Source organism: Zonotrichia leucophrys, chromosome 15 (assembly GCF_028769735.1).
Source record: "Zonotrichia leucophrys gambelii isolate GWCS_2022_RI chromosome 15, RI_Zleu_2.0, whole genome shotgun sequence".
NCBI lineage: Eukaryota > Metazoa > Chordata > Aves > Passeriformes > Passerellidae > Zonotrichia > Zonotrichia leucophrys.
Window position 1 is genome coordinate 42106 of NC_088185.1, and position 17214 is coordinate 59319.

At 47.7% G+C, this 17214-nt stretch overlaps 1 protein-coding gene and 1 long non-coding RNA gene across 5 annotated transcripts in view; one reads left to right on the forward strand and one right to left on the reverse strand.

Moving 5' to 3' along the window:
- The window catches only part of MMP17 (matrix metallopeptidase 17), a 77608-nt gene that overhangs the window by 38679 nt on the left and 21715 nt on the right, over window positions 1-17214 (reverse strand). Inside the window, exon 1 of one of the 3 annotated variants that reach the window (XM_064726720.1) lies at window positions 8951-9438. The exons of the other annotated variants lie outside the window; for them this stretch is intronic. Within the exon in view, the coding sequence (XP_064582790.1) occupies window positions 8951-9079 (129 nt within the window). The 5' untranslated portion in view covers window positions 9080-9438. Of the gene's footprint in view, window positions 1-8950; window positions 9439-17214 lie in introns of those variants that run through there. 3 annotated transcript variants of the gene reach the window in all.
- On the forward strand, window positions 7992-15360 carry LOC135454505 (uncharacterized). Of its 2 annotated transcripts, none has more exons than XR_010442122.1 (3): window positions 7992-8489; window positions 11305-11405; window positions 13563-15360. It is a non-coding gene; the product is annotated as an uncharacterized LOC135454505 (long non-coding RNA). The 2 variants fall into 2 exon arrangements; XR_010442121.1 differs by lacking the exon at window positions 7992-8489 and adding an exon at window positions 9585-9725 and having other exon boundaries at window positions 13563-15332.

A 17214-nucleotide genomic window follows, 5' to 3' on the forward strand; every position in this document is an offset into this window, starting at 1 on the left:
ATGTCCTGTCTGGACTGTGATAATACAATGACAGCAGAAAGTGCTGCTGCTCCCACAATGGAGTGCCCCAGGAATGTTCCTTCTCCAGAACAATGTGGATGGAGACCTGAAGCCCTTGAAAAATTCAGGTATTGGGATTTTCTCAACAGAGCAATTCCCCCTGCCCTCATCCTCATAGGGGAACCAGCTGGGACATATTTTACTCCAGCTGCCACTGCCTTTATTGTTAAAATTTCTCAAGGCTCAGTCATAGCTGCAGCAGTCACTTTTTTTTTTTTTTTTTTCTATAAACAATCTGTGGCAAATTTGCAAACTGAGATGTCCTCCTCTGCACCAGCCCATACTCAGGGCTCCCCACCAGCCCAGCTTTATCACCCACAGATGGCAGTGAGACCCTGCACCCTTCCCCAGCTTGTCCAAGCCAGCACGTCACCCCACTCCCAGCTGCTATCCAGCAACTTCCAGTTCTTTGGAGCATCCCAAGATGATGTGCTGGGGACCTGGCTGCCAATTAGTTTGCTCTTTAGGGTTCTAGACTACCCTAGGGAAGGAGAGTATGCCATATTGATTTGCTCTGGTTGCTATTCTTGCAACCATCCAGGTAAAGAAACATTTGTATTATGTCTGTAACAGATCCCTATGGAAGCTGTTCAAGCATCCTACCTGCTGCAGAGCAGAGCTGGCAATTTTGCCAGAAACTCTGTTTTGAAGGGGTTTGCAATGTTAATTAAATTTTTGCAATTTACAATTAAAGTTGTATCTCTTGGCTCTGAATAAGATCACAGCCTCTCTGAGAAGGTGAGCTCAGCTCCTTGGCCCCATTCAAGCCTGGCTCTGAACAAGTCCGGCTCTCAACACTGAATTCCCTCAACACAACATCAGAAATATATTATTGTTCCTCCACAAAAGGAAATTAATTCAGGACTGTCAGGGTTCAGACACAGTATTGGTCTAGATAACCTAGAGGCTGAGAGATGATCGCAGAGCTACAAAACAATAGCAGATGTCCTTGCCCAAAGAACTGATTCCTCTAAACACACAAGCAAATCGAGCATCTGTGATTACACAGACAGGCACAATGCAGGAGGGACAGCAAGTCTCCGCAAGGACTCTGGATGAATTCCACACAAAGTTCCCAGAACTCTGGCTTCCTTTCACTTCTGGTGATGTAAAGCCCGTTCCTGGGCTGGTACTGGTGACCTACCCAACACCGATGGGCTTTTATAGACTCTGCTTTCCAGGAAAACATGGAAGGGAGAGAAGCTGCCAAGTTTGGAAAATGCAAGAGACAAGTTGGCTTTAACGGTTAAAATTCTTTAGACATTTAAAAGAGGCAGATTTTTAAGGATATTAATAAATTAAATAAAAGAGAAACACGGAGAAGATAAGGAGAACTTGAAGTCAGGGGAGCTGTGGGACTGGGGCTCTGGGGCAGCAGAGCCAGATCTATTGCCAGGGCTGTTCTGCAGCAGCAGTGGGAAACCAGCACGTGGCTCACCAGTGCCCCACAGGGCTGGAAAACCAGAACAGAGGATGGAAATCACTGACGGTGCTGGGCTGGCGTTTACTACCCAACACAGTACCATTTCTGCCAGCTCTTTCAAAGAAGCTTGGGAGCAAGGTGGGTGGCAGAGTCAGAAGCCACTTAGCACCTGCAGGTTTGCTCCAGAGCTGCTATTCATCACCACCCTTTGCAGCCAGAGCTGCTGCGTATGACTTGGGGCTGGGGTTTGTGAAGGCAAGAGCCAGCACGTCAGCCCTGTGGTCTCCTGGACACATTCAGCCACTGACGTTTTCCGAAGATGACCAAAGCAGCGTGATGTTTTCTCAAGAAAACAGCAGAGCTGCTGCAGTTGGCAGGCTCAGTGCTTGCTCAAGAAGAAAGTTTGTACCGCTGTTAATAAAGGTGTTTGCTATGAGGGACATGGGAATTACTGCAGAACAACAGCAAGGAGGTGCAGAGGCATTTGGGGAACTTCACCCATTTAAAACACAGACAGCTGTCACCGTACAGGAATTCTGCCACCAAAGGTGTACACAAGATGCAGGATTGGAGACCTGGGAGCCCCTATCCCCAGGCTCAGTTAATAGCATCTCCCACAGTGTCAATACCACTGACATCAGTGACAAAGGCTCTCGGGCTGCAACTCCAGGGGACCAACCACCCAGCACTTCTCCCTGCTCCCACGGATGGGCTTCCAACCACCACTCCCAGCCCAGCACCAGCATATTTTCTCGGCTATTTTCCTAGTTTCCACAAGAGGGCATCGGCACGACACCGACGAGACGCTCCCAGGTCCGCTCCGAGCGGCGCCGCCCGCTCCGGTCCCCGTGGCGGAGGGAGCCGGGGCCGGGGTCTCGCCCAGGGTTCCGTCTGCAGAACGAAAGCGGCTGATGCACATCTCCCACGAGATCTCGACTCTGGTGCCGTGATTCATCACGACGTTTGCTATTTCAGAAATAAACTCCTTTTCCTCAAAAACGCGTGTTTCTTGAGTAGCTCTGCCAATACCAAGGGGCTGCAGGGAAGGGAACAGGCGTTCCTTGGGGGCTGCCGAGGGGCTTCCACTGGCACCTTTTCTCCAACCTCCACATTCCCGCGCACAGACCAGGCAGGGAGCATGAACCCTCGGGAGGTGTTCCTCTGGGGAAAGAGCTTTGTCTGAAGGGTGTGCTGGGCTCCTGGCAAACCATGATGCATGGAAAGACTTTGCTGGCAAGAGATAAACCAGCGAAAGTAATCCCCTATTCCCTCCCCCAGTAATAAAAATCTGAATGAGAAACACACAAAAGCCCCTCAACCCCAGTCTGGAGTAAATACCCTTCACAAAGGAAGCTTTTGGCTTGGAGACCTGGAGCTCAGAGCTCAGGTCACCTTTCAGGGAGTGATGAAATCACTTGGTCAGGAACCATATCTCATGCCACAGAACCTGGCAGATCAGGCACTTGATGCTGTGGACTTTCAGCAGAGAAAGAAAATTTCAGTATCTTCTTGGATGAGTTTTTAACCCAGGTGAGCCAGTAGAAGACTGCTCCAATCAGTGATGGCCTCTTCACTGCCCATACAGGACTCTGTGGCATGACAGTTGATTTCCTCTAGATTATCTTGATCTTTCTGGACACTGAGTGTGTACCAAAGCACAAGGTGTATCAGAAATGCCAATGTTACCAGGTTTTCCTCTCAAAAGAGATCCCGTGGGAACCCTTTTCTTGGAAGAACAATTTTCTGTGCACATGGTGTCTTCTGATGCAGGAAGTTCCTCAGATTTAATTGCGTTCTTTTCTATTAAATCATCATGGCTAATTAAAAAGCCAGAATTCCATCTGAAGACCACGCTCCTCAGTGAATGTCAGCAATTATCCATGTCAGGTCTTCCATCAGAACAAACCTCTTGTCAAATGCAGTTTCTCATTCTGATCTAAAATTGTCTGGTCCTCCAGCAGCTCCTTCCCTTCGCCCCTTTGTCTGTTTTGTTTTGCATTGGATTTAACTTTGCATATGTGGTTTGGTGCGTGTTTTTTTAATATAACATCAAATCTCTTAATTCTCTGACCCAGAAAACAGAGACAATCCTCATAAAAATCTGGGACAAAGAAGATGCAGCTGGCACGTGTGCAGCAGCAGGAGATTCCAAAACTCCCAAATATACCCATTTAAAGTGATTTTGATAAAAGAAAGAATTTTGAGAACTGCTGCTGTCAGATCACAGGTTATTTTGAAAGCAAATCCTAGCTTTTAAGTGGTGCTCTAGTCTGAGGAAGACCCTTTGAAAAGTGACAATGTGGTGGCCCGTGTTCATCATCAGCCAAGATGTGATGGCTTTTCCCTCCATGTTGTCACCTCCACAGGGCCAGCCAGGACACGAGACCAACACAGGGTATACAGCTGCTCCCACAGGGTCTAGAAATTCCAGAAATAAAGGTTCCCTCAACCACAGCATGACCTTTCCCAGAGCCACAGAGCCCCATTCCTGCAGCACTTTTGACAATGAGTAAATAATGAGAAATTAGCGCACAGCCCTGATGATGAGTCACAGTGAGCCATCACTGGCAGTTATGAACCTGCCAGGACAAACAGAGTGTCACAGACTGCCCTGTCCTCCAGTCTCATGGATCCATCACCCATGTCACCCCTTGTGCTCCACAGAGCCAACACACACTGGTCCCACTGGTGAGTCACACGCAACACCAAAACAGGAGAGCCCTGGTCAATGCTGGTCAGGGATGAGGACGCATTGCATTTGGTGTTGCCTCTTTGCATGTTTAATTTAATGAGGAAGAATAACTAAATATCCAGGCTGAGTCAAACAGGCCGAGATCTCCCTTCGCCACAGGAGATTTTAGGGGCAAAAGGAGAAGATGGAGGTACAGCCACACTACATGCTGTCCCCAGGGAAGGGGGTGCCTGCTAGCCAGGAATTTCTACCCCCAACACAGCACCAAGGATGAAGAGTGAAGAGTGAGGCCAGTGCAAGAGCTCACTGCTCCATCCCCAGCACCAACTGTAGGGAAGTCCCTGGTGACAGCAGGGTTTCATCCACTGGCTCTGAACACTTCCCGAATTTCATTAAAGTGGGTAATTTAGCCTGACTACCCTGGCTAGTTCCCACGGCTGGGACCACAATAGCAGCCAAGCCCAGGAGGAAATTGCATTACTGTACATGGAGGTCTCAAATCTGAAAGGGAAAGAGCAGCTCACACCAACAAGGGCTTTAATACCAGATTAAATGCTTTCACAGCAGCCCGGCTGTTTGAAAGCTTCCAGACAGTCTTTTGTCAACTTAGTTTGCATTGTATTTTGGCTTCAAGAGGTACTTTAAAATGTAACCAACTTTTTTTTTTTTTTTTTAATATGGTAGCTTAGCTTTCTTGAAGGGAATTCATGGACCTGGGATGGGCGCTGCTCCATATGGGAAGGCGTGAAGTGCTTTAACGGCAGAAGGACCAAGCAAAGCTCCTCTCTCCAAGGCTGTTTAGGGATTCTATTAAGTATTCTGTCCTTAAAGACTCGCCATTTTAGAAGGCTGAATGAAGCTCCAACTGAAATTATCAATTTTTAATTTCCCCATTAGCAAAAACAGAAGCAGTACAGTACTTTCTCCTGATACAGGGAACAGCCTACATTTGTACAAGGATTTTACTTTGAGAGGCTGATTACCCGAGCCTTGAACCAGGAGCTAAGCCATGTCTCAGGGACATGCCCCACTGGGTACTTAAATGCAGGAGTTTAGGGGAGATCTTGGCTAACTCTGGGCAGATGGGAGCACGAGGGCAGCTGGACCAGGATGCAGCATGTGGGCAGCAGGATGGTCCTACCCTACTCAGGGCTGGGAAAGCACCCCAGAAACAGCAAGGATGAGTCTTGGGCTGGCTTCTACTCTGAAATTTGGCACTTGGGAGATGCAGGGCACACACTCATAGGAAACTGCTGTTCCTCCTGTCCCACTGCTCCCTGACATGGGGACACAGAGGAACCTCTGTCTCTCCCCTGGCCCACCACAGCCAGTGGGAGGAAGGGGGCGGGGGAAGGGGGGCACAGCCTCGAAGGGCTCTGTGCCACCATGTTCTGCCACAAATGCATCCTTGTCATTCAAATGAGAAGCAGGCATAAAAGGAGGGCCTTGCCCTAAACAAAGAGCCACTTGGGATAACCGCAGAGAGGGACCGCGGGTTGTGGTCTCCACCCCACGAATGCAAATGCCTGCAAACCCTGGAAGCAACTTCTCTGGGAACAACACAGACAGGTCTTTGTGAGAAGGAGGCTGTGCATACGAAAGCCCCCAGGAATGCCCAGCAATCCCCAGCTGGAGAAACGCCTCAGGGGCATGCACAGACCTTCCCTCTCACCCCTGGCCACAAAGTCAAGAAAAAGCAGCTCACAGTCTTCTTTTTTTTTCACCCACGCTCTAGTAACCAAACTAAAACTTTCCTGGCACTCCTGGATCCTTCAGCCACTGATACCAGAGCCCGTGTCCACACAGGATGATCTCAGTGAAGCCGCCACCACCACCACCCTGTCAACTGCTCTCTGGCAACCTCTATGCCAGGCAAAACAACTCCCTAAGGCAAAACATCTCCCTTGGGGCCAAGCTAGCCAAACCACAGGTTTTGCCCTGCAAAGCCATGTCCCCACAACAGCAGCAATGCAGCCCAGTGGGCAGGAGCTGCCTGCAGGAACAGCCAGCTTCCTTGCAAACCAGCCAATCTCCAATCTCAGCACCTTCAGTGTTCAGGTTCCACACACCAGCTATTCTGAAAAGCGCAGCTTGAAGGTAGACCTCCCGCCAGACCTGGTACAAAGCCCAGTGAAATGAGAGCTCTCATTACTAAGTTACTACTAGTGTACAGGAAGTTTTTGCTGCTTGCACTCCTGAGACGCCTGAACTCAACACCCATAAAAAGATGCAATTTGTGAATGTTGTGGTGGGGAGGGGTTGGGGGTTTACTGTAAAGGCAGCAGTAAAAATGCAAAGTCATAAATCTCAAAAGCAGTGTACTAAAATTCAGTGGAATCACTCAAGTCAAGCTCTGTTCCATTAGCTATTTTATGTTCTCTTTGTCAGGGCAGCTAATGGAGAAAAATAAAAACATTAATAATCAAGTTAGATTTATAAACTGGGCAGGATATTCCACTAGTAATGAAATCAGGAGAATCATTCCATGTTATATTGCTTTGGGCAGCATGCTGACAAGAATTGCCTTTGAATTTTAGCCCTCTTTCATTCTGCTGAACTTTAATTTGGCCCACCACCATTGTTTCATTTAAAACAAACTCCAAGCAGGAGTGGAGCAGAAGACAGAGATCAGAGGCACAGTCCAGTTCAGCACTGAAAACCTCTAGGTTACAAGGGGTGAGCATTTGGGCTATAAAAGCTCTGTTGACATTGTGCTCTGTTTACTGCAGAGGACTGCTGGGTATAATTTTCTAAGGTTAGCAGAGCTTTCTACTGGCATGGTGTCATGTTTCCTAGGTTTCAAATATTTTATTGAAAAGCCCCATAGATCTTTAATTTTGTAGTTGCTTCATAAAGTGGATGTCAAATCATTCTTGAGGCTCTCACTTCCCTGAGAGTGGTAGTTTTCTAACAAAGCTTCTGAAAATATCTGGCTTCTGTGCTCCCTACTGCTCAGTAGAGGGCATAAGCTTAAACCTGATTTACATTCAACTCCTTTGATTTACACTCAACCCCCTCACCAATGCTGTCTCAAGCTGGTGAGATTCTTTGCCCCAGCAAGGACATCAACAGGAGGGAGACAGCACCCTGACATCAATCATACATCCTAAATATCAGATTCCCAGCCTAAACAAGTCTCGGTGTAATGTAACCTCCTTCTCCCGAAGTTAATTTCTGCTCAAGTACCACCATCCCCACCACCTTCTGCTTTGCCAGGCAGCCCCAGCTCTTCAGCAGGTTTTGGAGAGAGTGCTCAAATCTACTCCAGGGCTAAAAAATTTACATTAATGCCTGAAAATTGTCATCAGTAACTAATAAGCTCCTCGAGTATTAACATTTACCCTGTAAAAGCTGAGTGCAGCTTATTCGGTAGCGAGGGTAAAAGCAGGTCAAAGACAAAGTTTGAGTTAAATTGACTGGGGCAGAATACATCAATCTGTGTGCTGTTTGCATGAAATATTAATTCCAGCTTTAACATCTGGTTACAGAGGAAAGTGAATGCACCATAATGATGCAGGTATACTTTATATTCACCACATTTTCTATTCTCTTAGGAACAGATGGGGAACGATAGGCTTTGTCTTCCCTGGCAGGTGTCTGAGCCGGAGCCTGTGAGCCAACACACACGCTTGGAGCCGAAGCCTGGGCGGCGGAGGCAGCGTCCTGGCGCACTGCTCTAAGCGAGTCCTGCTCATTAGATAACCCAACCGCGCCGCAAACCTTCCTCCCTCCTGCCTTCACAGCAGTGCACTCGCAGCATTTCGAAATGTACTAAATTTCAGGGAATTTCTCCAAACTGGCGGGTCCAGCCCCAGCACTGCCCCCCCACACCCAGCCACAGAGGGCTTTCTGAAACGCAGATTTGATATAGTCGCGGGGCGTCTCTGAGCTACAACTGGTATAAGCTGCAAGAAACTTCTCCTCCTTCAGGAGAATACCCTTAATTTCTTCACTCTCAGAGAGGTGAAGCTGTATAGACCTGCTGGCACCGTGACCTGGCAGAGACGTGAGCTAAGCTCTCCATGCCTGCTGAAACCTGTTATATCCTTGCGGACTAAGCAAGCACCTGTGAGGGGAGAAGCAGAACCACAAAGATGCTGTGCAGCCAACCCTCCACCTGCTGCCGGCACCGAGCAGCCCCTTAACACATCCCCGAGGCATGTCTGAGTCCTAGGGGATCGCTCTGACTCAAAACGTGCCGTTTTACCCTGCTTGCTGCTGGAGTTTGTGTGGCTCCACGGCGGGCAGGGAGCCCTCGAGACAGACCAGCCCTTTCCCAGCGCCTGAGAAATCACCATCCGTGTGTGAAAGCTGGTGAGGCCATCGCCCCACGATGCTCGGCTGGGGGAAAGTTGGGTCACCAGGCTGGGTGAGGAGGCGGCAGGAGAGGCACCATGCACTGGGTGCTAGAGAGGGGGACTGGCTTCCAGAGGGCTCGGTGCAGTGGGTATGGGGTGGGGGGCGCTGGGTGCGGGGGGGTGGAAACAGACCCTTCCGCCTGCGCGGGTGGGGGACCAGCTGCAACGAGCGGCACCACGTAGATAATGCTGGAGGGGACACCGGGTGTAAAAGGGCCCGATCAGCGGGAGCAGGAAACGGAGGGCAGTGGCGCAAAGGGGGTACTGGGCAGCGGGTTGCGCCAGGGAGCATTTCCAGCCGCCGAAGCTCGCCCAGCGCCGCGTGGGCCCGCGATGCCCGAAGGTGGGGGAGTACCCGACGAGTCGGGTGGCGAGGGCGGAGGGAGCGGAGAGGAGCGGGGCCCGCGGGTAACTCACAACTCCCCGGGTGATGTCCTCCGCCGCGGGGGTCGGCGCCGCGGGCGCTTCTTGCCACGCCAACCACAGAGCGAGCACGAGGAGCATCTCCCGGAGGCGGGCGCGGTGCCGGGCGGCGGGGCTCAGCATCCCCCCGCTCTTGGCGGCGCCCGGCCCCGGCCCCGCGATGGGCTCCGATGGGCTCCGCGCCGCATCCGCGCTCCCGCCCCAGGCTGCGGCTGCCGCCGGGGAGGGAAGGAGGCAGGGAAGGAGAAAGAGAGGCGGGGAGCTCCACTCTGTTCCGCGCTGCTCCGCCGAGGATGGAGGAGGGGGGCTCCGCTCCGCCCCACCGGGAAGAGAGGCTGGGGGGACTCCGCTCCGCGCTGCTTCGCGCTGCCGGGTGCGCCGTTACATCGCCCCGCTTCCGCAGCCTTCGGAGCGGCAAAGTTGCTGCAGCCGCTGGCACGGAGCTGAGCGCGGCTCAGTAGCTGCTGCTGCCGGGAGTCGCCGCGGCTCCGGCGCCGCTGCCATGCACCCCTCTGCGGCCGGCCGGCGGAGGAGGCGGAGGAGGAAGAGATGCTAATGAGGGAGGCGGTGTCAGGGCTCCGCCGGGGTTGGGGGGTGCTCGCAAGCGCGGTCTGGCCCCGGCAGCTCCGAGCCCCGGTAGCGATCCCTGCCCGCTCCCTCTGCGTCGCTCGGGCCGGAGCGGGCTCAGTCCCCTCCCGTTTTAATATCTGTGTCTGGCTGAAATCCCTCAGGATTCCAACACGGTTTTTTTCTAAACATCAGCATTTCTGTAAGTACCAGCTTCATCTCCGAGTTTTGAAGGGGCTATGGCAAAGACCGCGTGGTTTTAGCATCACCCACTGACATATTGTCTCAGCGAGACAAATGTCTGGCTTGTCCCCATAAACAGCATAATGGGATCCTATGGCCTCTACTGCGTGTCCTCCCTCGAGAGCTGTGAATCTGCCACATGCTCCGACGGGCCAGATGGCAGGGGACACCCTGACAGCTCTAGCTCCTGCTAGTTCAGGATGAACATGTACTTCCTACTCAGCATCTGCCTTCCCCGGTTGCTACTGGCATGTGAATACATTCAACAGCTTTGTTAATGATTTTTAAATTTGGGTGCTTTTAAAATAAAATTAGAGTTTCTGTTTTAAGATAAGTAAGTGGAGATAATGAAGAATGGACAGAGATGAAAAATTGCTTCTAGGTGCTGCTCAGGCAAAATTGTAATGGTCATTGATATGACATCTTCTGCACAAATAGATTAATCCAGCAATGAACTGTAGCTGCTCCTGGAGATATTTAATATCAGACAGCACTGGAGAAAGCCAGTGAGTAAGGGAATAAGAAATCTTTGTCCAAAAGAAACTGGTTAAAGACAACTGGCAGGGAAACCTCACTTCCTGGGGGTGAGTTTGCACTACCCTGTGTCCCTGTAAACTGGACTGAAGTTACTGCTCCAGCGCCAGATATATCAGAGGGGAAACACCTGAATTACATGGCTCAGAGCCCCACCAACAGCTGCCTGAGCTAAAGAGCTGCTATCTGGAGAGCTTTTCCCCATACTAAAACAAAGAGCATATCCATTTTCAACAGTTGTAGAATGTGCTAAATTTGCATATTGCAAGAGTATTATTTCCACATCTGTTTTGCCCCACAAAAGCCTCAGAGTTTTTAGGGGGCCAAATGTGAATGAATTTCCCAATCTCTGACCTCCGTAGATCTCAATGCCCTGTTTCCCTGTCTGCTCAGGTATTAGTTATTAGCACCTGTGCTGTGTCAGCACCTCAATATGTTTTGCACCACAAGAACCTGCAATGTGAATGATTAATTAGGGTGGACGAGTAGTTGCTTTGTCCATACCTTGTTGAAAGTAATTCCCAATGTATTTATAAACATTCTTAGGAAGCACTTACAAGAGACAAGATGGCAGATATCTGCCATAAATTACAAGACCAAAAGAGTCCACAGCCATGACAGGTGTAAAGAGCTGGGAAAGAATCTTTAATAGTTTAATTTTATTGCATGAGTCTTCCTCCTTTAATAAAACACTGCTTGACCATCAAGACCCAAAGAAGTATCAGAGAGCCTCTAAACACTGTATTTGAATGTATATGGCATATATACTCAAAGTTAAGCATCAAATTTAAGATCTGAAGTAATCATGCTAACTTCACTTTACCATAGTGAATCTAACAGAAGAGCAGCTCTCCCTGGAAAGTGGAAGTTGTGCCCAAAATAATGAGACACATTGTGTGGATGCCATCAGCTCCTTACAGCTACAGAGAGCAGAGCTGGGCAATAAAAAGGACCTGGTTATAACAAACTGAACTGTGAACGGTTTTCCTCTCTTTCCTTTTCAGTAAACAAAAAACCCCACTTCAATGGCACAGATTTAAATCTGCATTTATATCATAAGAACTATATGAGGGTGGATGGAGTTTTCAGGCCATTCGTTACCCAGGTGAGTTGCTGAATAGAATTTATTTAGGGAAGGAACAGTGTGATGATTTTAATTCTGTTAAGCATAGTTTCCAAAAAGCATTCTTTATATTTCATTTATTGCAAACTAATGACTCAGTTAAAACAGCATTTCAACACACTTTAGCCAAAATATTTGCTTTGCATAAGAATAAAATAGAGATATCTGCAAGCAACTTGTAAGTAAGAGCAAGCAAATAGGAACCCATAGCAGAGAGCTATTTGTGGTGATGCCTATGGTCTGTTTTAGCCCAAAACTTCCATGTTGAACAAGAAATGCTAGTAAAGCTGATTTGCACGTTCACATTTCCCTGATCTGCCCATTATTGTCAGTGTTCAGAAAAACCTGTAAACAAGTACACAATTGGTTTTCCTTCCACATACATTCCAGCCAAATGCACATACTTATAATATTTTCACCTTTGTGCACCAAGATGACAAGCATGAATCTAAAATGTCATTATCTTCTAGCTATACATGCCATGTGGAAGATGAAGATTTTTCCTCAGTGTCTAGCATAATTAGCATGTATGACAACATCCAGACAATTTAATTTCCTAATTGCACAGTTATACGGAAAATATTCTTTGCATTAAATATGCAGGAGTTCTTATCAGTAGATACTATAAAACTTTTTCTGCCCTGTTACATCACTGCAGATGCTTGTATTTTAGCAGGTTCAGAAATGAGAATTTTCTGCCCTATCAACCAGAAACTGCTGTGCAGAGTGGGGGCCAGGCTGCTGCCATTGTCCCTCTCTGTGCAGCTGCTCCAACAGCACACATGGAATTCCCAAGGGGCAGGAAGAACTTCCTCCCAAGTCCAAGCAGTGAATCTCAGACCCTGCAAAGTCTGAGAATGAGGACATTTCTGATATTACCCTGCTGTTCTCTAGAAGATTTGGTAGCCATAGGATAAAACAGTTGCTGGAGTATAGTTTGCTTACTTGTAATTAATATCATCCAGAAACTACTTATTTGCATTCCTTCTTTTAAGATTGATGGGTGACCAATGAAATTGGAAAAGGAAGCAATTATTTTTCCAAGTCCAGTGGTAGACACCCAGTTGCAGGTATGTTTAAATACTGCTCATGGGAAGTTTAGAGATTTTTCATTTCCCTGAGTAAAGCCAAAGTAGATCAAGTCATTTACAGATGACTTAGAAGTATGCACCTTTTTTACTTCCTTGTCCTCCAATTTTTTCCTTTTCCTCCTGACATTTTTTCATAGCTTATACTAAAGGAGAGGAACCAAAGTTGGAAGGGTCATGGAAACCAGTATTTTCCTGCAGGGCAGGGCTCTGTAGCGATGCTGCAGAGATGCTCACAGTGCTCTTGGCCACAGGACTTTTGTTCTCTAATAATCACACACTGGCACAAAGAACCTCCAGCATCTCACGGATGTCCATTTGCCAGCTTCGGCTTCACAGGCTGAGACAGGGCTAACCATTATTCTACCAGCGCCCACTATCGGCACAGCTTAGTCCTCTCTGACTCACTCTAATGTCTAAATCTCACAGATTTCTCTCACGTAACATCTGAAAAGTGCAGCCTTCCTGGCTTCCCCTGAAGCTGCAGCTCTTCCCAGCCTGCTTCTCCTCTGCTGGAAAACCCTTTTATCCCTCTGCCAGCCATAATCCTGCAGGTACCCATAGCAAATCCTGTTTCAGAGGTCTATTTCCAAGTCTAACACTTGGAAATCCATCAGCACAGCTCTCAAGCAGTTCTCTGTGGAATTCTTTATATCAGATAAAACAGATAAAAGCTCTTTATTTCAAAGATTTTCACAGACAACCCTGCTTTGTCTTTTGTTGCTCATTTAGCACCAAGAAATCAGCTTCCTTGTCCACCTGGCCATGAAATCCCCTTCTTCCTTCCTTGCTCAAACACCTGCACTCACATTCTTGCATGCTGCCCCTTCTGCATGGCAATATTTCCTTCTCAGCAAGCTGGAGGCAGGCATGCTATCCTCCCTTCACCTCTTATAAAAACACTGTACACTAGGACACCACCACCCAATCCCAGTATATTTTTTCCAGTACAACTGTACTCCAAGAATTTGAACTGCATTTTTCTGTAATTTCTTCTATCTCCCTTGCTTGCAGACATGTCTTGTATTCCATCTTCTTCTCTTTATTCCAGGTTTGTGATGCACCCAGCACGAGGTCATCTCAGTCTCCTGCTGGACTCCCTTGGCACTACAGAAACATTGGTGGCAACCCAACAAGGATACAGCCTCAGTTCAAGGCCATGTTACTGCTGAGCAGACATCAGCACAGACCATCTGGAACAACACTGGCCACTTTTGCCTCCCTGCTGCATCATGTTCTTCTCACAGAACAGTGTTTGAGGCATTAACACCCATGAATTATAAAACAATACAAAAAAAATAATGTTCTGCAGGCTTAGCTTTGCTGCAGTGTCCCCAATACAGAAAAGCCTCCATTCAAGGTCTTGTAATAATGAGCCAGGCAGAAGGATGGGTCACAGCTGCCATGTTAATGCAAAGCAAAGTGTCATTTTCTCTTCACTAGCAGCATTCCTATCCTCATTCGCATTGCTTTTCAATAACACTCCATGAAAGGATGTTGATGTCTTGTTTAAGCAATGATGAAAAGTTCGGAGGTTAATTAACAAGAAGTAGAACACAGTCACTTTACTGAGGAAAAAGTCCAAGAAAAAAAACAAACAAAAAATTTTTAAAGCTATAAAGTATCATTAGATTGCCTTTTCCAGTGGAAAATAGTACTAATTTTAACACTGCTTAGACACTACAGACTGTCCTTTGGCCAGGGAGAACCACAAGTCCTCTGACCTGTATTTTATAATGCTTTAATACATGTTTGTGCTTTCTGTCAGTCAGGAAAACACCAAATTATGTGGCCTACATCAAAAGCCAGTAGTCTGTTATATTCACACATACTCTGTACCCTACAGAGGCAGATACCTACTTTAGCAATGTCAGAACAGCTTGTCAATTAAATCTGGCCATATATCTTCTTTCGGCTTGTGACATGTTGATTGACAACCTATCGGGAGGCCTGGCCCAGACATCTGGGGGATTTTGCCAGCAAGGTCAGGAGAGCTTCTTCTGCAATGCAATTTCCATCATGGAGCCCTGGGGCACATGTTAACAGATCTCACCGGCATTCTGTGCTGTGGGACTCTCCTGCAAACAGCACATCTCTGGCTTTGTCTTCTTGCTCTGCTCTTCCTGCTTTACCTCCAAAATCTTCCTCTGCTATTTTGGAGCTAGTGTTGCAAAATCAGGGCTTTTTCTTGCTATAAACAATTAATGTATTGGAAATACAGTGTCCATGAAGTTAATGTGGCCTTTAGCAGAGCTAAGCACAGCCTAAGGACAGCTGCCAGTGCTGCCCAGCTTCCCTGCTAATGCCCTAATGGGAAAACCCTGCGTTTCTCAGACAAAGATATTTCAATGCATCAAATCCAGACAAATCATAACCTGCCTTCTCAGCAAAGCTACAACCAAAGGAATGTTTCACACCCTTGATCAGTCCTCCCTGCTTGAAGCCTGAAGGAAGAACATCAATTAAATCCTTACTATGAAAACTGTTCTTGGTGGCAAAACTCATTTTGCCTTTGCAGCTATTCTCACATATGGCAGTTTCCACTAATCTTGAAAGTTAAGTGGATTCTCTTGGAAGAGGAAGGATTCACTACTGGACATTTGAGACCAAGTCCCAGGAGGAACATCATTCTCTCAACTATGCTCTCCCCTGGACTAATGAATGTGAGGAACGAAGGCTCCACTTGGACTGGAAGGATTATTCTTCTGTTTGTCAAAGTCATGTGAAATAAGCAACGTAATTTGTGGAGCAATCATGGGAATTTAATTATTTCTCAGGATACAATTTTAATGACTCCTCTTCATAGATCTTAAGCAGCTACTGGTGTCGTGTTGCATTAGAAGCTCAAGTTGCAGCAGGCAGAATGGCAGCATGACAAGAAAAAAAAAATAAACCTCTGAATGGTTTTCCCAAGAATAAACATGAGGTAGCACAGTGTTTTGCTTTGGAAGTAAATTGCTCATGAACCTTCTGGCTTGAAGCTACCAGTAAATATCTCTGTTTGCCATGATGGCCAGTTATATACACAAAATCTCACTGCTCTATTAAAGGTCTTACTGAAAAGTTTCCCTGTTTTACAGAAGAGCTCCTATTTGCCCTGTGTCTTAAGAAAAACAGATTACCACAGCTCCTGTCACTCACAGCACAGCTCAGCTCTGTGTCTACACCACAGACTAAAGTGCATCATACACATTAAAAGCTGTTACATAAACCAAACTTTTATTATTATTTGAACACAAGGTATTCAAAGGGATGGTTTATATACAGCCTCTCTCTTAATCAAAGCACAACCAAATGCCTTTTTAAAAATTAATGCTTCACTAGAGAAATGTTTTATTATTTTTAAGTAATCTGATACTTTACCCACTAATTCCCTGTGTTATTAAAGCTTGAACAGGGAGACTAGGGTCTAGCTCCTGCAAATCCTCAGTCAATTGAGTTTGGAGTTTCTAAAGCCTCAGTGCTGAGTGATCCAGACCTAGCACTCATTGCATCTGAACAGCCAGAAGAGAGCTGCCAGTGGGCAGGAGGCCCAAAATGGCCCTGCTCTGCTCATTATTAGCCCTATTTTGTCCTGGGAATGGGCAGCTACATGATTTGGGAGCAGGATGGAGAAGGTGGGTGAGCAGGTGGCCTGGAGATGTCATGTCTCCAGGCACTTTGGCCTGGAGATTGGGCACAACCAGCAGTGCCCAGTCGCCCAGTCACCCCAGTCTGACAGCAGCATCATGTCTCTAAGGGCTCCCTGAGGAAGATACAGGACAGAGCCCAAGATGTTTGGCTGACATGGTGCTGTGTCTGTGGGAAGGAAGGAGGCTGCTGCGGCAAAGGTCTGTGGTCCCAGTTCCACTGGCTTTCAGGAAACACCCTAGAACTGACCACCCCAGTAGATCATTATGCTCTGTTGAGCTGGCCTGAGTGTGAGAGCAGCCAGAGTGTGCACAGACAGGGGTGTGGGGGGCTCAGTGAGGAGTGTGCTGCTTCCAGCACTTCAACACCCACCTTCTGCCCCACAGCATGCACATTCTACCAAATACCAACCCCTCATCCTACCAGAGCCATCACTCAGGAGCTCTCAGTGAACACAAGTCCTCACCCAGGGAACAGGAGCAACTTTTCCTGCCCAGGACAAGTGGACTATATCCTGACAGTAAAACATACTAGGTACAATTAAGCTTATTCCTACCTGTAATGCAATTTATGTGGGAATGGTGGCTCAGCACAGGAATTCACCTGCATTTGTATCTCCTTCTACGAATGGCACTTTGTAGTCACTCAGACAATGGCAGAGACTGGGGTCTGTCTCATCCCTCCTGGAGCACTGCTCCAAGGGCACCTGGAACTGGGACATGCCCAGCCCTGCCCTGGGGGAATCTGCTCAGGGTATTGGGGCAGAGCCACCCAGCCGGGGGCACAAGAGCATCTTTCACCCTAGGGCAGCTTGGCCCTGCCAGGATCCTGCTCTGCACCTGTAACTGTAGTGCTGTTTCACTTGTTGGATGTTTTTCATTTTTTGCTCCACCCCACCATAAGATTTTTGCTTTTCCTCACAGGCTGCACAACCTTTACAGCCACAATCAAGGAGACAGAAAAAATTCGTTATTGTATGAGAGCTGAGAATTGTTTCAAAGGTAACAGAGAGGTCTCCTTTTATTGGCACCAGTAACCAAAAGGAGGGAAACAGTCCCACTGCTTTATAGAAC